This window comes from Schistocerca serialis, chromosome 7 (assembly GCF_023864345.2).
Source record: "Schistocerca serialis cubense isolate TAMUIC-IGC-003099 chromosome 7, iqSchSeri2.2, whole genome shotgun sequence".
Lineage (NCBI taxonomy): Eukaryota > Metazoa > Arthropoda > Insecta > Orthoptera > Acrididae > Schistocerca > Schistocerca serialis.
In genome coordinates, this window is record NC_064644.1 from 228,022,373 (window position 1) to 228,046,697 (window position 24,325).

The 24,325-nt window shown below is 39.1% G+C and overlaps 1 protein-coding gene across 2 annotated transcripts in view; it reads right to left on the minus strand.

Moving 5' to 3' along the window:
• LOC126412876 (RWD domain-containing protein 2A) overlaps positions 1-24,325 on the minus strand; it is a 122,099-nt gene that overhangs the window by 16,971 nt on the left and 80,803 nt on the right. The window contains exons 4-5 of one of the 2 annotated variants that reach the window (XR_007575361.1): positions 9,211-9,383; positions 6,171-6,249 (exon numbers count right to left, since the gene is read on the minus strand). Coding sequence is in view for 1 of the 2 variants with exons in the window: in XM_050082758.1 (XP_049938715.1) it covers positions 6,209-6,249 (41 nt within the window). In the remaining variant the exon portion in view is untranslated. The remainder of the gene's footprint in view (positions 1-6,170; positions 6,250-9,210; positions 9,384-24,325) is intronic. The other variant, XM_050082758.1, reaches the window with a different exon arrangement.

Genomic DNA, 24,325 nt, shown 5'->3' on the forward strand with positions numbered 1-24,325 from the left:
TATAATTCTGGTAATTTTAGTAGCGTTGAGAAATTGAAACGTATCCCATATTACTTTCCCCTATGACTTCATGAGATAATTGACATGCTTACATGCTACACAGCTTCAGGAGATTAAAAATCAAATTTCAGAAACCAATTTTTGCTGTCTGACCACATGTAAGGAGAGATCTGATGCTGCTGTCTAAACAAATATCTATTTTATGAGCATTAGTTGTTGTACATGAATGGTGCCTTTAAATCAATTGTTCCAGTTTAGTCCTTATGATAAAATGTGGTCATCAGTATTGAGTGATGTTTGTAATCAAGAGAGAGTATGATATCCTTAACAGATGTCAGTAAACTTTTCCAACTCAGGAACGACACATTCTTAGGAATATTTTATCACCAGCAACTGATTGTGTATAAGTCCTTTGAACTTAATGCAAGAAAAAATATTCAAATTTACAAATTGGTCTGCCATGTATTATATAAAGCAGTAGCCAAGCTGCTCAAATTTGCTGATTCAGAGAATATATCAGCATTCATGCATCAGATACAGAAAAGATGTGCTTCTTGTCAGTTAAATAAATGAAATTAATAACTTCCTGGTGAGTCTAGTACTTCCTCGTGTCCATCACTCCACACAAAATCACTCTGTCAACATCAACAACATAAACATGTAGCATTCAGACAAACCTATCACAACTCAGATGCAGTATAGCATTTACATGGACTGAAGACTAATTGTGTAAGTCGAAATCTGGCAGCTAGAATTGCATTTCTAGAACCACTATTGGAGTATTTGCATGAACAACCAAAAATACAGTTGGGAAATCAGTTTACTAAAACATAATTTGGGAGCCACATGTAAACACACTAAACATGTAGCAATGCAACTAAAGTAAAAAAATATATATAAATAAATTAAAAAAATATTTACCAAACAAAAATAAAAGCAAAACCATATGCAAGAGTGGTTAACTGAACTTCTAAGATTTGATTTTTTAAGAATTTTGGAATTCTTACACTTACTCACATTACCACACTGGTGGGGGGGTTGTTGGCTAGACTGATTTTGATATTTATGTCACTCTCAACTGGAGATCAGCAGAGTGGGGATTTTACTCGCTCATAGTCACTTAAATGTGCTGAACTCAGGTATGGCTTGTTCGAATATGAGTGCTCAGAGCTGGAAGGTTGCACTCAAATGTGTCGTTGTGGGCAATGAAGGGTAGAGGTCACTCAGCCTGGCAAGCTCTCTGCTCTGATGATGTGGCCGTCACAGCAGCTAAACATCTGCAGAAGCACATCTTGCTTCCGACATATTCCCATCAGCTGATTGAACTACACTCATATCAATTTAATTATGTTGCACACTGATATCCCTGCATGGGAGAACCAACCACTTTAGACAACAAAGAAAATTTGGCAACAGTTAAAAGTCTTGCAGACCACGCCAACTGTTCTGTAAAACAGCAATGTCAGAGGGTGATTATAATTAAAGTTAGACTTTCAAAATGCTGTATAAATGACACCATTGGTCAGAATGACGTCAAATTGCAACGGAATATTATCGGAGAAGGGGGAAAACGTATGGCAGAAGAAAAATAATAGTGTGAAAATTGATCAGTAGATGGTGCTGCATGTGTCAAATACATAAATGAAAACACCTGTCATGCATACGGTCCACTGAAGTTGGTATACACACACCGGGTACACAGCATACATGGCATCTGTGACATTTGCCATGACTGTCTCAATGCAGGATCGCGCCCTGCTTGTAAAGCTGTATTACAAGAATGATGACTGTGCACACGTTGCTCTGCAGAAGTTCCGGACACTAAAGGGTTTGAAAAAAGGCGTTGGTCCGATGACTGCTGTGGGTCTGGAGAAAATGATTTGGAAATTTGAAAATATGGGTTCTTTTGATGTGCAACCTGGTAGAGGGAGGAAACAAACTGATTCGGTGTCAGTGGAAGCAGTGGCCACAACAATGCAGGAGGAGATGAGTGGTGGCATGCAGACATTTAATGCACGGAGAATTGCCCGAACATTGGATATACCCGTGAGCACAGTTTGTAAATTCCTAAGAAACATCCTTTTTTGCTATCCATTCAAAATTACCCAAATGCACGAGTTGCTTCCTGTTGACCGACAGCAATAGAGAGACCTTTGCTTTAGAATTTCTTGCTAGCATGGAAGTGGACAATGATTGGCTGTGGAAGATTTTGTGGACAGACAAAGCCCACTTCCATCTGACAGGATATGTCAATACACAGAGTTCTTGAATATGAGCAACGGAAAATCCACACGTAAATCAACCAGTACCACTTCATCCTGAAAAGGTCAATGCGTGGTGCGGATTTATGGCATCATTTATCACTGGGCCATATTTTTTCGAAGAGACAGGTGCTTCCGGTCCTGTTACCTGTACAATCACTGGTAAGTGTATGAGTGTCTTTTGTGCAACAGTGTCTTTCCAGCTTTCCAACAATGTGGATGGTACCATTTTTATGGAAGATGGCACACCTCCACACATTGCAAATCCAGTTAAGCAGCTGCTGAAGTGCCATTTCGGAAATGCTAGAATTATCAGCCACCGTTTCCCTACAGCCTGGCCGTCGTGATCATCTGATCTTAATCAGTGTGACTTCTGGCTGCGAACTTAGCTGCACTAAAGGCACGCGTTGTGCAACACATTCTGAATGTGACCCTAGAAACACTTCTGTCAGTGGTGGAACATACTTTTTCTTGATTGCTTTTTCTGCGGTACCAAAAAGAAAGCAAATGTTTGTGCACAGCATACTGAACATGTTTTGCGCCAGTCACACAGAAATTAATAATCCGATTTGATCATAGCGTGTAGGCTTTCACGACCTGTGTCTTCAGTGGTTAAAACTTCCCAGCTGAGAGGCTATGGCCAATCTGTAAAACTACTCCTTCTTGACGTTTCGTTGCCAACTGTGGGTAACATTTTCCGAGTCAACGACTCACCTCAGAAGATGTTGCCTGCAGTTGGCAACGAAGCATCAGGAAGAAGAAGTTTTAAGATTGACCACGGTCTCTCAGTCTGGAAGTTTTAACTAATGAATCAGACTGGATTTTGATTGATGATTTTTATGCAGTTTTTGGCCTCAGGACAATTAAAAACTGATGTGATTGATGCTTTTTATGCAGTTTTTGATCTCGGCACAATTAAAAACTGATGTGAGTGATACCTTTTATGTAGTTTTGGCCTTAGGACAGTTAAAAACCGATTTTCCCCATCTGACGTGATATGATCTTGCTTGTGGTGGATGTGCTTGCATAACTAACAGTATCACACCTGCACACCCATGCACATAGTGTAATACAGTTTGTTTAACATCAAACATTCACCTTAGGCTTTGTTGTATGATTCCTATGTCATTTGTAGTCGACCATTATTAAATTATGATGCTTACAGTGCCATCTATTGCTACATTTTGTAACTATTTATTTTTCTTCTGCCATACATTTCCCCCTTCTCCGATAATATTACATTGCGATTTGACATCATTCTGGCCAATGGTGTTATCTCTACTGCGGTTTGAAAGTTTAACTTTAATTATAATCACCCCGTATTTAACAGGACTGAAGTTTCTCCTTCAAAATTAATTTAACAAAAAACTGGATGAAAACTTGAATTAGGTGCAGAATTGGAAATGGAACTAGTGTTTTAGCTACTTTACATAGAAGAGAAATTTTATGGCTTCACTTGTGGTGACCTACGCTGAATGGGTTACCAGTTGGTGGCAAGGAATGGTCTACAACATCTATTTAAGAAGAAGATGCATGAAGAGTTTGGATGGATCTATTTTTGCAACGTCATATGAAGTTGACAAGAATTAAATATTTTTTGGTATAATGTGGAGGGTACTATAAGACTGTATTAGATGATTGTCCAGTGTAATCAGTCATCACTGGGAGAACAATTTCTATATATTTGATGTTTTCTGAACATGGATGATTAAAACCACACGAGGGTTTGACACTTTGCCTGCACTGATCTCCAGTAATCCATTTTTCTCTCCTACAGCGCTTGACACTACGCTATACTCATGAGAATTGTGCTGGCTTGTGATCGCAGCATTGTCACCATTTAATAACTTCATTTACTTATGAAAGAAGACAGATATCAGTGTCACTACCATTTTACAAACCCTTTTGTACTTTTAGCTATATTTCACTCACAGTAACGTATGGCCTACAACATAGTGTTCAGTGAGTAGCATGATGTGACACTTTCTCGATACAAGATTTGTAAATCAAGTCTTGTGCTTGACAAATAGGGTCATTTCATAATGACTGTTATGTGTTATAAGTAGGGAAATAATTTATCAAGAAGCCAAGATATCATGCTACTATGTATGAAAAAAATCAGATTTTTCAACCAAGTACTTTCTTCAAAATCACTTGAGAAACATTCCACACACACACACACACACACACACACACACACACACACACACACAAAATCAAGAAGAATGAAAATCAGTCATTTTATTTTTTCACAAGGAAACAAAAGATTCTGCTGGAAAAATAAGTTCATAAAATGATGTGGCATACTCTCATAACACCTTCAAGTGTTTCTTAGCACGAAAATTGGACAAGTGGACTTTTCCCCCTTTCCCAGAGTGGACAGTGACGGGTCATTTCAGCATGTGATGCCCGAACAAGCGTAAAGGACATAAAATGCAGGTACTCCCCACAAGCAGAGCACCTACATCGTCATCTACCAGACTTTCACAGAACAACACACACAGAATGATTTGAGTATAAATGCCACATGCATACTTCTGTTCTCAATAGATCTTAGCCAGTGGCTGAGTCAGCACATAGGAGGATCGCTCATTTCCTCAGGTCTCCTACTAAAGCAGTGGTTTCCAACCTTTCTTAGACTATTACCCCTGAGCACAATCATCCATTAGCTAGTGCACCGTGTGTGTGTGTGTGTGTGTGTGTGTGTGTGTGTGTGTGTGTGTGTGTGTGTGTATTAGAATGAATGATGAACGAATTCACGGAGCATCACAAGTGCTGTCCATGACTCCTTCTCAAGTAAGAAAGCTAACTGTCCACAGTGAGGGTAGACACTTGTTACAAAATATACTTCCCCTGCATTACTCCACTCAGTTGTGGCACTTGCTTGATCCACACACTGGAATCCCATTTAAAATCAACCACATTAAAATGTGTGCACCATACTTACTGTTTATAAATCACACTTACCTGTGTCACGCTGTCAATAAATACATTTTTCTCTTTCACTGTGAATAATGAAGCAATTTCTGATTTCTAGACTACTGCAGGTACTATCTACGACTTGGAAAAAACATTTCCTCGAGATATTTAGCATTTGTTACGTATATGTCTCACTTTTATCATCAGAGATGTAGAGGACAGAGCACAACATACGTGTGTAGTGGGTGGACTATGTGAGTAACCTATAACCTCCACCACTTTAATGCTACTAACTGAGGAAAAGTAATTATTGATAACTTATATAATCAATATTATAGTCTTACAAAATTGTGATAATAGTAATGATATTTTGAAAATAATTTAGTTTTATGACTGAAAAAGAATCAAATCGTTTAGTTTTTACCCCTTAGAAAATTTCATTTTACCCCTCAGGGGAGTAATTACCCCCCAGGCTGGGATCCACTGTACTAGAGGCCCTAACAGGAAACTTGAGGAGATGAATGATCCTACTACATACTGATCCAACCACTGGCTACTACAGGCTCTAGTAGGAGGCCTGATATGAACAATCCTACTACTGATTGACACAGCCACTCGCAAAGAGCTGTTGAAAATGACATAAATGTTAAAACCAGTCTAGCCAGCAAATAATATATGTGAGCATTGACTTTTAACCTATGTTGTCCCACATATTATATTTACTCTTAAATGTTATCCATGACAAATACAGTCATTTTCAAATAAAATGCCATAAACAGAACCACAATAGCAGCAGTAAAAAAGGAATTTACATTTGAATCTTGTATTTCTATATTTATTGTGACATAAAAGTATTAACAAGTTTCTCACAAATGTAACAGGGAAAAATTGGAAGCTTTCAGAAATTCAAAACTAATTTAAAAATACATTTTAGTAGCCACTTCTGTGACTTCTGAATATTAGTAATGAGGTGATATAATAACCACTCACCACAAAGTACTGGACCTCTGAATATTGGCATTCTGGGTTCACAACTCCCTGTTACCAGAGTTACTGTCACTAGGGCCACCTAAAAAGTGTAATTAGAATAGAATCTGTTTGAAGTGTGGAGTAAAATATGATTATATTTCTTGACAATTAAAATTTTTTAATGATAGTTATTAATCGAACCAACGTAATTCATCCTAGGATCTGTCTACTAAGTTATATACTGATGAGCCAAAACATTATGAGCAGCTGCTTAATATCCTGTTGGGCCATATTTGTAATGCAATATATAACTGATTCTGTTTATCATTGATTCTACAGTTCATTGGTATATTTGTGGAGCTATGTTACACCAGGTGTCTACACATAAGTCATGCAATTCCCGTGAACAACTAGCTGCTGATTTGAACAACTAGCTGCTGATTTGTGTATGCGGTAATGGCACTCGACAGTGACCCAGACGGAAACCATTGGATCCACATCAGGCGAATCTGGTGGCCAAGATGATAACGTCAATTCACTGTCACAGTTCTCAAGCCACTGCAGCATGATTCTGGATTTGAGACAAGGATAATTATACTGCTGAGACAAGACATTGTTTTCAGGGATGCAGGTGGTCCGCAGCTGATCTGATGTCTTTGATTACTTCGCAGGTCACAATGTCATAGGGCGAACATGTGAACATGCAAGGGTGGTCTGCTGTGGAAACACTCGTCAACAATGTGCGCTGAATGGTGTGCTCCGAAACACACATCCTCTTTCATCATAGGTGCCACAGATCATCATGTATCCTACTTCACAGAGCAGACAGGCCTTCAAACCACATGTTCTGTGAAGATTTGTAGACTTCCAAACACTTTCACTTAGTGGTAGATTCACAGGCCTTCTACCACTTTCCAAAGATGCTCACAACTGTAGCAAATTAACATTTGACCAGCTTCGCCAATTTCAAGATACTCGTTCATATGCTCTATGTAATAATAATATGTCCTTTGGCAAAGTCATTTATCTCGGTGGATTACTCCATTTGCAGTGCATATCTTCGCTAGGGTAATCCCCCATACATTTCTGCTTGGCCTACATACTTTTCTTACTGAGACACATGCCCTTAACACTGCCAAGAGGCATCCAACTTTGCAGCTGGCAGGTGTCATAATGTTATGGCTTATAAGTGTGTACTAATCAGCCAGAACATTATATGACCACCAAACAAATAGCTAGTACGTCCATCTTTGGCATGGATAACAGTGGTGACACACAATGGCACGGAAGCAATGAGACCTTGCTTGGTCGCTGGAGGGAGTTGGCACTACATCTGCATACACAAGTCACCTAACTCTCGTAAATTTCGGGGAAGAGGGGGTGATGAGATCTGCTGCCATGTTCAATCACATCCCAGATGTGTTTGATCGGGTTCAGATCTGGGGGGCCAGCACATCAATTGGATTCGTCACTATGCTCTCAAATCAATCCATCACACTACTGGCAAATTATCTTTTTGAAAAATGCCACTGCCGTTGGGAAACTTGATTCTCATGAAGGTGATGTGCAGGGTTTGCAACCAGTGTACAATACTCCTTGGCCATCATCATTCCTTGCATAAGTTGCAGTGAACCCAAGGATGCTCACCCAAATGTTCCCCAGAGCATAATTGTGCTGCTGGCAGCTTGTCTCTGTCCCGCCGTACAGGTGTTGAGGAGCTGTTCTCCTGGAAGATGACGGATTCGTGTTCTCCCATCAGCCTGATGAAGAAGGTATTGGGATTCATCATGATGCTCTGCTACTGTGCCAATGTCTAGTGCCAGTGGTCACATGCACTTTTCAGTTGGAGTTGCTGATGTCATAGTGTTAACATTGGCACATGCATGGGTTGTTGGTTGCGGAGGCCCATTGTTAGGAGCGTTTAGTGCACTGTGTTTTCAGACACACTTGTACTCTGTCCAATATTAAAGTCTTGCCACCTGTCCTGTTTTACCAGTCTGCCCAGCCTATGATGTCTGACATCAGTGATGAGGGGTGGCCACCCACCCCCACAATGTCTGAAAATGGTTTCACCTTGGTTTTGCCACTTGTTGAAGACACTCACCAAGGCATACCTCAAACACCCAACAAATAGTGCAGTTTCCGAAATGTTTGTGCCGAGCCTCCAGGTCATCACAATCCGTCCTAGGTCAAACTCAGATACATCGCACATCTTCCCCATTCTGCACACGGACAGCATGATTACTGATACTACATGCACCGTGCTTGTGTCTGATTAGCAGTTATTCCTCCCTAGGTGATACTGCTATTGCCTGGATGGGTTTATATTGATAGTAGGTCAGTGGTCATAATATTCTGGCTGATCAGTGTATTTCAACTCTTGATATCATGACAACATCTATAAAGAAAATCAGTGGCAACATCTATGAAGACAATAAGTAAAAATAATACTGCCACAGATAACAATACATGCTAAGAAATAATTTTTATAAAATTTATGATATAAATTTTTTTTTTAAATGAATAAAAATCTGACACACACACACACACACACACACACACACACACACACACACACACACACACAATGCTTTTGGATGCTCTTACAGCGGTACACAATACAAGTCAGTATTTGGACTTGTGATTTTCTTCAAAGGACTCACCTACTGGTACACCCATCCCTATTAGGCAAAAGCACTGATATTTTTTTCTCTGCTAGAAAATGAGGAATGTATTCTCCAAAATCCCTCCTACCCCACCACAAGTATCCTATCACTTCTCAAGCCAGTGAAAAATCCTAATTCACAATAACACTGTTCTTTCTCCCAGATCTGTACCAAATGGATTATATCCATACAAAAGATGCAGGTGGAAGTTTTATCCCATTCATCCAAACAGAACATGCCATTCCAGCTCTGATGCAAACTACCACTTGTGTACTGATTATAAATGGCCGCTGTCAAACTGTCACCAAGTAAAAGCTTGTGGCAGATCATGTTTCTTAGCACAACACAATCAAGTTTCAATCGCTGCTTCAAAACACATACCATCAGAATCCTACCCTAATAGCAATAGCTTTCCTGAATTTCATGTGTAGAACTGTCCCTCCAGCACATTCTTCAATGCACCAATCTCCTGGTCACAGCCTCCATTACTCACTGTCCTCCACCAACCCCTTTTCCTTTTCCTTATCCTCAACCCTTGTACACAACTTTTATGTAGTTCAACCTGAAACTAACAAAGCAAGTGCTGCAGATTGGTGTTACATTTTTATCTTGTTAATGTGTGTAATGTATTATTTCTAATCAGACACTGCTTGTAATTACTCTGCAAGACATGGCTGCATATTTTGGTTTAATATTCTAAAAATGCCAGATTAGTGGCCAACAGAAATTATGAATAACAATCAGCACTCAATGACCATACAAATTATCATAAAAATTATAACAATTAAAAATTTAAGAATAATGAGATGTTTCCAGAGTATGTAGGCACTTTATTTGCAACTACTGGTTTCAAGTCAGTGTATACACATCTTCAAGTTTATAATGGTTATATTTCCATGATATAGATGGACAGTTACAGACTCCCAGCCTTTGGGAGGTTCTCCATGTTAAGAGTCAAACCACATTGGTGGGTTGTCATACTAAAATTGAGTTCACTCAAAAGATGCTTGTCAAAGTGAACAAAGCACGATTACTGAATGAGCCAAGGCAGATAACACCCCCAGAATGTCTTGTAAGATCCGGTAGAAACCAGCTGTACAAGACCAATGAAAGTGAAACTTACAATGATGTCTGTCTATCACTAGCCTCCATGGACTGCTTACACCACATTGGACTGTTAGCAATATTACAATTATATATTAATACTTTCAGCTCCTGATGGGCATTGATATATATCAATGGGGACAGGTGAAAATGTGTGCCCCGACTGGGATTCGAACCGGGGATCTCCTGCTTACATGGCAGACGCTCTAGCCATCTGAGCCACCGAGGGCACAGAGGATAGTGCGACTGCAGGGACTATCTCGTGTATGCCTCCCACGAGACCCACATTCTCACCTTATATGTCCACACACTACATTCGTAGTGTTCCTACCCAACACACTCATTACTCGTGGAAGACATTCATACCAAGTCCCGTAAGAGATCAGGTAATATGTGTGAATCTGCACAGAAGGAGGAGGTCATGGCTGGTATTGCCAGAACTATATACTTATATGGATATGATTCTAAGTTTTACTTACTTTGGTTTCACACAGCTAGTGTCTGCCAGATCTTATATTATATCCTATGGGGTGTTATCCAGCATGGCTCATTCAGCAGTCGTGCTTTGTACATTTTGACAAGCATCTTTTTGGTGTACTCAATTTTATTCTGACAAACCATCAATGTGGTTTGACTCTTAACATGGATAACTTCCTGAAAGCTGGAACTCTGTAACTGTCCATCTACATTATGGAAATATAACCATTATAAACCTGAAGATGCACCTATACTGGTGCAAAACCAATAGTTGCAAATAAAGCACTTTAATACATCTACGTGTCTTTGGAAACATCTCATCATTCTTGACTTTTTAATTGTTATAATTTTTTTTATAATTTCAATGATGATTGAGTGTTGTTATTGTCATTCACAGTGCCCTTGAACTGTGGTTGTGCTCCCCAGGAAATTGTTTGTAGCAGAAATTAGCAATAGCGCATGGCTAACAGCAAGACATAATCGCTGACACAATGATTTCTCTAAATACCAGTTCAGTGGGTCTGATTGAAAAGTTGAGGAGAAGAGAAAACTATAGCATATGGCAGTTCAATAATCCAAATGTTCCTAGATCACAAACAATTGTGTGATTGCGTAATGCAAGTAAAATATGCACAGCATGAGCCAAAACTATACTCTCTGCCCATCTGTTGTTATATGAGGTCAGTTCCAGAATGGAACATTCGGAATTTTGCGCCAATGGTGTGCTTGAGCGAAATGCAGTTGACATACCTGCACATGCCTGTGTTTAATTTTTAACTGGTGGAAGTTTCAATATTTTATGTCTGTTAATTATTGTTCAGTGCTGTATTGAGTAGAATGTTGTGTCACACAGTTTCTGAATTTCGAGATGGCAGAGCAATGCTTTTGCATTAAATTTTGCATGAAACTCACAAAAACCTTTACAGAAACACACCAAATGATGGAGGAAGCCTACAATGATGAGTGCTGAAGCCATACTTGGTGTTATGAATGGTTCACACGGTTTAAAAATGGCCAAACAGAAGTTAAAGTTGACTGTCATTCAGGATGTCCTTCGACACCAACCAAAGACGCTCATGTCAGGAACATCCGTGAAATTGTGCATGCTAATGGAAGACTGACTGTCCAAGCGATTGCAGAAGAATGTAAGACTTCAGTTGGATCATGTCATGAAATCCTGACACAGCATCTTGCAATGCATCATATTGCCACCAAGTTTGTCCCATGGCTTATGAGTCCAGACCAGAAAGACTTCCACCTCACAATCTGTGTAGAGATTTTGGATCGCGGAAATGAGAACAAGATGTTCCTTAAGAGAATCATAACTGGTGATAAGACATAGGTCTATGGTTATAATGTTGAGACCCAAGTTCACTCTTCACAAAGGATTGGGGAATGTTCTCCATGACCAAAAAAAAGCTCGTCAGGTCAGATCAACTGTCAAAGCCATGCTGAAAGTTTTCTTTGACTTGGAAGGATTAGTACATCATGACTTTGTGCCACAGGAAGGAGGACGCCTGTGAGAAGGAAACAGCTGAAATGTGGCAAGACAATTAATGGCTCTTGCATTACGATAATGCACCTGTATATTCATCCCTGTCTGTGCATGACTATTACACAAAAAACGAAATCACTATGCTGCATCGTTCTCTGTACTCTCCAGACCTGGTCCCTGCAGACTTTTTTTTATTTCTAAAGTTGAAAACTCTATTGAAAGGAAGAAGATTTACAATGATAAATGAGATAATGGAAAATCAACAGACAGTGCTTTGAAATATCCAGCAAGAGGAACACCAAGACTGTTTCTAGAAGTGAAAATGACATCTGGAGCAGTGTATTAAATGTAGAGGAGAGGATTTCAAAGTAGACTATACACAATAAGTAAAAGGCAAGCATAAAAAATTTTGCGAACAAAGTTCTGGAATTTTTTGCACAGACCTCATATGTTCATCTGCAAGATATCTCTACTGCTAAAGCAGCATGGGACAAGCTAACAGAAGTCTACAGATACTTTGGTTTCTTCTGATGAATAGGGTTATTAAGAAATAGCTGACACTGGACTGGACTTATTTGGGGCAGCAGAAGAGTATGTGTGAAAAATAATTTACATACCACAAAAACTGAATGGCTTGAGCTTTGGAATTAGAGAAGAATGGACTAGGTGTATTTAATTTGAAGAGCTACCACAAGGATATAAACCAATGACTCTGAGCCACAAAAATTTGAGCTTACCAATCATAGGAGATTCCTTAGAAAATAAATTACTGCAAGAAATAAATGATGCCTGTAATTAACCAGAAACTGGTGACGCTGCTCTGTAAGACAACACGAAGTAGTACGAACTGCTGTGTTCCAAAAATGTCCTAGGTGTTATAATTGAAGCAGGTATGGGTATCGGGCAAAAAATTATTGCAGCAGCAGCAGCAAAACTGATGGAAAAACTTCAGCCAAGACAGAAAACTACCAGACATTTCTATCAAATGCAGCTGCATGTAAAAGTAACCAGACTGAATGGTATGCAGTAGACACAGGTAAACCATCACAGAGGTCCCAATATCAAAGTTATGAAAATACTGTTAAAACAGTGATAGGTTCTCAAGTTGTAATAGCAAATACTGACAACTTACTTGTAAAAGGAACAGGTTTTCATACAATGCTGCTTTCATAGGCCACAAAAAAATGAAATGATCGTATGGCATTGTTGGCCGGGAGGTCCCATTCAGGTTCGGCCACCAAGTGCAAATCTTATTTCAGTCGACGCCACATTGAGCGACTTGCAACTGATGAGGAAGATGAAATGATGATGAGGACAACATAACACCCAGTAAACGAGCAGAGAAAATCTCCAATTTGGCCGGGAATCGAACCCGGACCCAGTGCATGGGAGGCAAGCATGTTACCACCCAGCTAAGTAGGCAGACCATAGGCCTCAAAAAAGGTGTGATTAAAGTATAAGATATTCTACCTCATCTTAGCACAGATCTACTACCTGTTAGTAAAACAATAGAAAAAGGTCATTCAGTTTTATTTGACAGGCAAGACTCCCATACTTACAATACATCCAAAACCACAGTTGCTAGTGCACCATTTACAACTGGAATGTATTGACTAGACCAACAACAAAACTGGAATTTTTAAACAAAATCAGTATTTTGTCATACAATGCAGACTTTTGGGTTAAAAGACTACATCATCTGCATTTTGAAGCTATCCATGCACTACAAAAAGGTCTGCATTTCATAAGAATGAGCAGTTAATATCCCATGCTTAGAGGGTCTGCAAATAAGGCTTTTTTTTTTTCATGAGCTAATTCCAGAGTCAACGAAATTCTTGAACTAATATCCAGAGATGCATGTGGGTTGATGCAAACTAGGTCCTTTGGAGGAGCCAAACACATCCTTACTTCAACCGATGACTTTTTCCAGGAAAGTACCTGCATGATGTTGTGGTCTTCAGTCTGGAGACCGGTTTGATGCAGCTCTCCATGCTACTATATCCTACGCAAGCCCCATCATCTCCGAATAACTACTGCAACTTACATCCTTCTGCATCTGCTTCCTGTATTCATTTCTTGGCCACCTCCTACAATTTCTACTCCTCCTCCCCCCCCCCCCCCCCCCTCCTCAACCAAACTTTCCTCCAACACTAAATTCATTTCATGATCCCTTAATTCCTCAGAATGTGTCCTAACAACTGATCTCTTCTTCTAGTCAGGTTGTACCACAAATTTCTTTTCTCTGCAATTCTATTCAGTACGTCCTCATTCTCCTGTGGCATCACATTTCAAAAGCTTCTGTTCTCTTCTTGCCCAAACTGTTTGTCATCTGTGTTTGATTCAAATAGTTCAAATGGCTCTGAGCACTATGGGACTTAACTTCTGAGGTCATCAGTCCCCTAGAACTTAGAACTACTTAAACCCAACTAACCTAAGGACATCACACACATCCATGCCCGAGACAGGATTTGAACCCGCGACTGTAGCGGTTCCAGACTGGAGCGCCTAGAACCGCTCGGCCACACCAGCCGGAATCATCTGTATTTGACTTCCATAAATGACTACATTCCATGCAAATGCTTTAATAAAAGACTTCCAAACACTTCAATCTATATTCAATGTCAACAAATTTCTTGCCATTGCCAGTCTACATTTTATATCAATTCTACTTTGGCCATCATCAGTTACTTTACTCCCTCCCAAAAAAACTTATCTACTACTTTAAGTGTCTTTTTTTCCTAATCTAATATCCTCAGCATCACTTCATTTAATAAGACTATGTTTCATTATACTTGTTTTGCTTTTGTTGATGTTTAGGTTATATCCTCCTTTCAAGACACTGTCCATTCTTCTCAACTGCTCTTACAAGTCTGTTGCTGTCTCCAACAGAATTACAATGTTATTGGTAAACCTCAAAATTTGTATTTCTGCTCATTGAACCCTAACTCCTTCTCCAGGCTACAAATCTGTCTCACTCTCTTCTAAACCATTCTTTCCTTTCATGTCCGTCAACTCTTATAACTGCCGCCTGTTTCTGTACAAGTTTTTTGTGCCCTATATTTTATCCCTGCTACCACTATAATTTCATAGAGAGTATTCCAGTCAACATTTTCAAAAGCTTTCTCTAGGTACACAAACACTACAATGTAGATTTACCTCTCCTTAACCTATGTTCTAAGGTACGTCGTAGGGTCATTATTGCTCCGTGTATGCCTACATTACTTTAGATTCCGAACTGCTCTTGGTTGACTTCTACCAGTTTTTCCATTCTTCTGTGCTGAATTTGTGTTAGTATTTTGCAACCATGACTTAACAACATGACAGTTCGGTAATATTCACAGCTGTCAGCACCAGCTTTCAAATTGGAATTATTATACTCTTCTTGGAAATCTGGGGTCTTTCACACGTCTCACATACCTTGCACACCAGATTGAAGAGTTTTGTCATGGCTGGCTCTCTCAAGGCTATCAGTAGGTATGATGGAATGTTGCCTATTCCTTCATTTTACTTAGGTCTTTCAATGCTTTGTCAAACTCTTCCCGCAGTTTCCTATCTCCCATCTCATCTTCATCTACACCCTCTTCCATTTCTGTAATATTGCCTGCAAGTACGTCTTCCTTGTATAGACCGTCTACATAATCATTCTACTTTTTAGCTTTCCCTTATTTACCTTGGACTGGTTTTTTATCTGAGCTCTTGGTGTTCTAAGAGTTACTTTCCTTTTCTCCAAAGCCCTCTTCAGTTTTCCTGCACGCAGTATCTGCCTTTACCTAGTGATATATGCTTCTAAATCCTTGCATCTGTCCTCTAGCCATTCCTGCTTAGCCATTTTTCACATCCTGCCAGTCTCATTTTTTAGAAGTTTGTTTTCCCTTTTGCCTGCTTCATTTGCATGTTTGTATATACTACTATCATAAATAAAAATCAAGTACCACAGCTGATTCATGTCTTTCAAATCTGTGTTGAAAGGCAAACCACAAAAAGGATCTGCACTCTTCACACAGATAATGGTAGGGAGTATGTGAACAACATTCAGATAAACGTTTTCAAGAAAGAAATGATCTGACATCAGACTACAGCATCATAGACACTACAACAAAACAGAGTAGCTGACTATTACAAAGGCTCAATAATAGAAAAAGCACGATGTCCGTGCTTCGAAGCAATTTTGACAAATAAATTCTGGGCAGAAGCAGTCCCAGTTACAGTCCACCTAATTAATAGATCTCCATCTAAGGCTTTAAATGAAGACTCCAGAAGAAGCTTGGAAAAACAAGAAGCTGGATCTTCAATATCTCAATATATTTGAAGCTAAGCCTTTGTTCCCAAAAATGGGACAAATATCTGTTGAGTTTATCTTGGTAGGATACTACCAAGGAATTATAAAGGCAAGAGAGATTATTTTGATGAAGGTACTTCTAAACAGCATAAATAGGGAATGATTCACCATGTTGATTATTCTTTCCATTCACAGAACAAAAAAAAAGAAAGAAATATCAACTCAATTAGAAGAAACTGCTGCCAGTCCTTAGACTAACACATCAAGAAATACTTCAATGAGTACAAGCTACAATGAGGGATCAAGTCCAATAATGCAAATTATGATAATGAACAATAGCAGCAATATGGGCCAATACAACAATCACCAAGAATTCCAAAGCCAAAGAAACTGTACGACTTCATTACTTATCAGTCTAAATACTCAACTGAATCCAGTCCTTTGTCACTGGAAGGAGCAATCTTAAAAAGAGAGCCACATGTGGGAGTTTGTCAGTTTACCTTCAGACAAGAACTCAATAAATGAGAAAGAGGTCTTTAAAACTAAGAAAGATTTGAAAAACCACATTATATGCTATAACACACAGCTAATAGTAAAAGTTTGTACTCTGAAGAAAGGCCTGGACTACGATGAGATATCTGCACCAGTTATAAGACAGAACCCACTAAAGTATTTATTTGCTATGGTGCTAAACACACTCTTGACATCGATCACCTATATGTTGTCACAGGTTTCTTACAGGATGACTTAAATGAAGATATCTATGCAAAAGTTTTGAAAGTGGATTAAGTTATGACGATAGTGGTATTAAAATGGTGAAAAAGCCAGTATATGAACTGAAGCAAGGTAGCCACTGCTGTAACTTGAAATTAAACAGTACACTGTTAAATCTAAATTTCAAAAAGTCAGCAGCTAACCCATGCATCTACTCCAAAAATCATGATTCAAACATTACAACAGTTAACATTTATGTGGATGAAATGATAACTTTTAGTAAAAAATCCAAAAGAGAAAGGAGTCTTCTAAAACAAACTACTTTTCCAAGATTCAATCAATCAAAGAACGACTCAAAAGAAACTAGATGAAACTGGACTGACTGACTGGAGGCCAAAGTGCAAACAAGAAAGACAAACAACAAGTAAATAGACAAGTGGAGATGGCATTACAGATAAACAAAGTGCAACAAATAATCCAGAGTGAGAAAGCCTGAAACTTAGTGAAAGTGGAGGTCAAAAACCAAAAATGTGTTATGACAACAGACTGTTGTGATATGAATATATCACTGAGAACAATGTTCCTATATGGCAGAATTTATAGGGTGGCTGTGAGCTCCAATTGGAATTCTAGCACTTGTGCTGTAATAGTTCTGCCTAGTAGCCAAGATACAATTCCATGTCCTCCAGCAGGCTTTCAAAGTCACTGGGCCAGGATTCTAGACAAAACAAGAGAAAAATTCTAGCTGAAAGATTTTGGTGAAGTTACTAATTGTATAGGTAAACAAATTACCAGGAAGGCCAGAGAACCACCAGCTATAGATGCAGAAGGTTGGTTGTGGATAGACAAACCTCTCTATGTGGGGCAAATTCTCAACATTTAACATGAAAGAGAATAATCCAGTATGTAGATCACTGGCCAATAACCAAGTAGTGACTCATAATACGAGAACAAAAACAGACTAAGAGCAAGAAGCTATGGAGAACATACTGTAGCATGAAGCCATTGGAAGTTTCATATATGCCCAACTAGGAACAAGCCCAGACCTAGCTTATCAATAGGAATTGTCAGCTACTTTTGTAATAATCTGGGGATATCAAACAGGCAGGCAGTCAAGTGGCGCTTTAGATATTTAAGAGGTACCAAGAACATGAAGCCACTGGTTTTCACAGCAGAGGACTGCCACATAATACGTTACTGAAATGCAGAATGGGCCACTGATTCCGAGGACATAAAACTGAAAACTGGATATCTGTTCAAATATGAAGGAGCAGTGATATTTTGGCATAGTATGAAACAACTGACAGTAGCCTTATCCACAATTATGGCTGGAAGCTCTGGGACTTCATAGGTTAGACATGAAATGTCTCCAAATGCCACCTTCAGGGAATACTTTCAGATGTTTCAAACTCTTATATAACCAATTTATGCAGAACTGTATAGTAGTTTATGTTGTTTGTGGAGATTATAATGTTGGTATTCTGTCAGACTGTTTATATTGGACACACTTAGGGTTGCTGATGTCCAGTTTCAATTTTGTGTTATTTCCCACCTCAAAGTTACCACTGAAAGTCGAAGAGTATACTGTTCAAAAAAGGTTTTAAGAGCATGAGAGTCAAATATTATGAATAAAATGAAATTACTGGAGAACCTAATATTCATTGATGACTATCTCACAATATTTAAATTCTTAAACATCTTAAAATAGTGTCTTCAATACTGATACCCTATAAAAGAGATGAGGGTCAAATAAAACAGAAGCAATGGGGGAGGGCAACAGATGGTACTAAATGATTTAGTGTCTGGAACACAGTACTGTGTCTAATCCATTGCAGCATTATTAAATAACAAATAAATATTAAATAAAAATTATCAAACAGCAAAGAAAAATAAAGATACACATAAATATGAAGCCTGATAATAGCCATAACAGTGAGTACTGCTGAAAGTGACAGGAAACCATGAACCTAATTATACACTGTAAAACAGAAATGCATTATTTCAACTGACATTGTATACACAACAGCATAATTGTGTTCAAGGTACAAAACCTCAGAAGAGTATGAAAATCATTAGATGAGTAAAAAATGAGAATTTCAAACATTTCTGAGATAACAGACTACAATAAAATTCTGATCCACGTTTCCCTGCATCCAGTTTTGCTTACAGGATTCTCAACAGGCATAATCAGTTTTGCTTATTTACAGGATTATCAACAGGCATAAATTATCTCCTAGCAGATCTATGGTTCAAATGGCTCCAAGCACTATGGGACTTAACATCTGAGGTCTTCAGTCCCCTAGACTTAGAATTACTTAAGCCTAACTAACCTAAGGACGTCACACACATCCATGCCCGAGGCAGGATTCGAACCTGCGACCGCAGCAGCAGCATGGTTCAGGACTGAAGTGCCTAGAACCGCTTGGCCACAGTGGCCGGCTAGCAGTTCTAAAAATGACTAATTGTACTGTTGGTATTTACTAAGACCTTACAAAGATGTTGTTTTAGTAGACAATAAAGCTATATTTGGTAAACTGAAATGTAATAGTAAGCTCCTTGTGTGGATGTATTCTTATTTTCATTGTAGGCAGCAGAAAGTCAACAAACTACATGTTGAGCCATCTGCGGCTCGTGTTCTTGCCGTTTATTGTTTGTCATCTCCTCTTACGGTACCGCCACCTCATTTTCTTATTCCATTTACTGGTGTCACTAACTTCCTGCCTTACCTGCTGTGAGTGGCGGCAGCAGCACTTATCGATAAGTGCACTGTCGTACCATCTCTGCAGCAACCATTTCCGGGTCATTGTGTGTCGGGAGTTCAGTCGGGATGCAGCAGCAGTGAAGTCGGGGACGGAGTGCTAGTGAGGCGCGGACAGCCAGTGCTCGCCGACTGCTGGCAACACTCTTGAACTGTCTGACGGAAGGAGACTGGAGTGGGAACGACCATTGGTTGGTCGTCTTATCGGCTGATGTGTATTTGGTCCTTTGACCGTTTCTGGGCCTAGGCAGTCAGTCGGTTGGAGCAGAGGAGTGAGGAAGCCTCCATGGCGTGTAGGCAGGCTGGAGCCGCTGGTGACATGCATGTTCGGTTGGAGTTGTGAGGCGCTTCTTGCGATGGTTACGAAGGTCATCACCCACCGATCCTGAACACTAAAGTTGAGTGCTCACTTAACCTACTATCAGGCCTCAACTGCTATCACATCACTTTGTTTGATCCTGGTTGTCGCTTTCTGGGAGATTCCCGCGAGCAACAATGTGTGTGCATTGAAGTTGGCTAGATTTGCAGCCTTATTCCTGTGTGGTGTTTAACTTAATTTAATTCATTCCTTCATTAATTAAGTGTACCAGCAGTATCTTCTGCCTTGTGGCCGTTGATGTTCCGGTGACCTGCCCTGGTTTTTGACAGTGTATTTTCCTCGTTGTGTCGATGCTGTCCAGCACAGCGTGTATTTCGACAGCTGAGGTGTTGTCGGTAGTTTTGGGGATTATTCTGACTTGGCTGGATTGGGCACCAATATCCAGAACGTTGTCCAATTGACATCTTGTTGTCGATTTGCTGGTCGAGTGGAGCAGAACAGATCTTGTTGGTTGGTTTATCGGCTGCCTTTCGGTTGGGTTGCCTTCCGATTAATAGGTTGTCAGTCTGGCTGCCTGTCTCACCTAAACGTGCATTAGTGTTACCTTCCTAGGCCGATCCTTGGAACCTTCTGAATGCCACTCCTTGTGTTGTACATAGTGATTTACTTGTTAGTCTTAAGTAAACTGTGTGGCCTTCGGCCGAGTTTCAGCTTTTCAAAATTAAAATTGAAAATTCCTCATGCCTAGGCCTTAGGCCGTAAATTGTTTCAAGTTGGTATGTGGCCTTCAGCCGAGTTTTCAGCCTTTTCAAATCAAAGGTTGAAAAATTTTGTCTAGGCCTTAAGCCGTAAGAAATATTTTCTAGTTTTTATGTGGCCTTCAGCCGAGTTTTCCAGCTTAAATTAAAAATTGGAAATTTCCTTGTCTGGGCTTTAAGCTGTGAGATTGTTTGGGTTTCATATGTGGCCTTCAGCCAATCTAAATTAAATCAAAAGAGGTCTTTTGTTAAAATCTTGAGAGTTTTGATTCTTGCTTGTGTGTTTAAGAAATAAAGTTTATATGTTGAGCGCAACTGACAGTAACTTATTTTGGCCCCTTTCCACAAATATAACCTCATCCACTCAGTCCAGAGGTTTCACATGTCTATGGCAAAACTAAACTCAGAATTGGAGTGTAATAGTTTGGAGTGAGAGGAGGTGAGGTGCATGAAATATGGAACAGTATAACAATATAGTCATAATGACTTATGACACTTCAAATACACTAAAAATGGTATACGGATTCCAGAAGCAGATATTAATGCAGTGAAAAATATTGTAACTTCCAGACTTTATTTTCTTTGTTTTTTTCTCTTCTTCTCTCGACACACACACACACACACACACACACACACACACACACACTACCCGCTGACACATACGCATATGGCATATATGTCTTATTATCTGCTATTTTACACCACACCAATCCAGAGACAAAGTTAAATGTTTCTGTGGTATTCAGCTGTTTGGCATGATCTTAGATCCCAAAACATCTTGACAAAATTATAGGCTCCCTATAGTGCTCATTCTCGCGACCTGGCTGATACGCTGAACAGCACAAATGGAGAACCAATTGCACACCATACTTTTAATCCATTCCAATAAACTAAATACAAAAAAGAAATATCAACACATTGTTTTACAACTTTTCACATGTCACAACCTTCTCACCCCTATTCCTGGGAGTACTGGGAATATTTTTTTCCCACAGTACTTTTATGCAAAAAAAAAAGAGTAATGTATATATCAAACGTAGCTGAATTTGCTCCAGGCACCCCTGAGTTATGCTTTTATGTCACTCCTTTACACCTCCACTCTCAGCCGCATGAATGCTGGGAGCGGGGGTTGTCTTCATGGTCATACTAATTTTTTTCAAGGTTGCAGGTGATATGTGTGCTTCAGGTACTACAGAGATGATCTGATGTGCCACTGTCTTTGCACCACACCTCCCTTAACACACACACACACAAACACACACACACACACACACACACACACACACAAAGGGCAAAACGTCATTAGGACTGAAACTTCCTGGCAGATTAAAACTGTGTGCCCGACCGAGACTCGAACTCGGGACCTTTGCATTTCGCGGGCAAGTGCTCTACCAACTGAGCTACCGAAGCACGACTCACGCCCGGTACTCACAGCTTTACTTCTGCCAGTACCTCGTCTCCTACCTTCCAAACTTTACAGAAGCTCTCCTGCGAACCTTGCAGAACTAGCACTCCTGAAAGAAAGGATATTGCGGAGACATGGCTTAGCCACAGCAGTTTGCTCTACTGGAGCTCTGGGCCAATATACGTGCTGGCTCTTGGCAGCCCTGTCAAAAGCCACTGCAGTGAGACCTATGACTTTCCAGTCATATACCGAGATGTACCTGTCAGCCAACAGTGCCAAATGCTCAACCTCTTTCATTAGGCATTATCATTGATTCACTGTGTTTTGCAGGTGTATGCCTGTTAGTGTCAGAAGTTGTATTGTTTTTTTATTGAGAAAATTTTTTCTTTTGTTATTAAATCTTTCTACTATGGTCATAGTAAACCCTTGTTCTTGTTTAACTGTGTCTCCTTATTTCTTATCAAGCATACCCCTGTGGGAAATATATCACCCTGCATATTCATTCTGACAATTTTTCATTGGAAACGAGAACAAAAAATGAACTGTGTTTTTAGCATAATACTGAAAAAAATTTAACTTCCCTGTGTTCTTAAAAATACCTTTGAAATTATGAAACAGTCGGGCAAAGAAAAATACATAATGTATAAACGTGTAAGTACAATATCTGATAGTTTGCAAAATGCAAATTCTCTGTAATGTTTATTTAACTCAGATCTTGTTTATAAATGATATTTCTAGTTACATGTCCAGGCAACTGGGCATAGCTGCTTCATGTGTCTACAGCACAATTTTATAAATGTCTCTATGGCAACGTTTCTTCACAGCTCTACAGACAACTATTTTTTTTCACTTACAGACCTTTGTGCTTTGCAGGTGAAAGCTATCAAAAACACTGCCAGGTACCAGGAATTTCCAAAAGTTGACTCGACTATAGGCATGTCTTAATAGTAAAGAATAAACATATTAAAACTTCACACATGAAGCCTGCTTTTTTTTCCATGCAACTCAGTGTTTATGACAACATATCTCTTGAACTGTGTGTCATACACTGATTTATTTGTATAGGTACATTTAGTGACATATGTGGATACTGTCTGTAACATATATTGAGAATAGAGCTAGCAGCAAAGAAGTAATAAATTTAACTGTTGTGCACAATGCAGCAGTTTTTCATGTATCACAGTTTTTATGACATCATAGCTCCTGAACCTTGATAGATAGGTGGTTCTTACCCCCACAGCAACTGTTGTGTGATACTAAGGGATCTGTGTACCAACTTTGGTTGAAATTAGTCTAGTGGCTTAAGAGGAGACGTAGAACATACGCACATATGTATGTACTCTTTTATAGTATGTATGGATAAAACTGCTTGAAAGTGGGAAAGTTGGCACATGGAGAAAAATAAACATTTTATAAATGAGAGTGTGCTTTAGTGAGAATCAAATTCCTGCATAAAATATAACATAAATATTTTGATAACAAAATTTAATGAATGCTCAAGGCATACAAAATCTGGCAGTTATACAAATGCTTGGAACATGAGATTATGCTATAAAAATTACATTCTTATAATACGTTGTAAAGCCAATAACAATATGTTATATTTACAATATGTATAATGTAAAAATATGAATTTAATTAAAAGAATAATATCAAAATTTTATTTCTATAAAAGGTGATAGATAGCAGCTGTCATTTTGTTTGAACAAAATAATCATCCAGAATACAGGCAAGAAACTCAAACCTTGTCTCACCTACAGCTCAAAATTGATGACATGAAAGTTTAACATCATATCCAATTGTCGGTAAGTACCAGTGGCACTTACCACAAGCATGTGTCAGGATAATTAGTGGCCTGTTTTGTACCCAAAGATGTAAAGTACACAATTCTGCCAAGTAAGTTAGCTGAGTAGTAACAGATATCTGACTTGCCTCTTAGCAAAACTGATCCTTCCAGTCATTTGGATGAAAGCTATTACTCAAAATGCCACCAATGGTGCCTATGTCACTGGAGAGCATTTTCTTTGTCTAACAACCTTATGTCGCGGATTATATAAACCACACATGATGCCATTATACTGAAACCAACACGTTAATCAGCTGATGGATGTCACTTGTTTGCAAGTGGCTCATGGAATCACCATAAATTGTTCTTGACTGTAGGACTATCAGTAAAGATTTGTTTTATTGCAGTGGTGAAG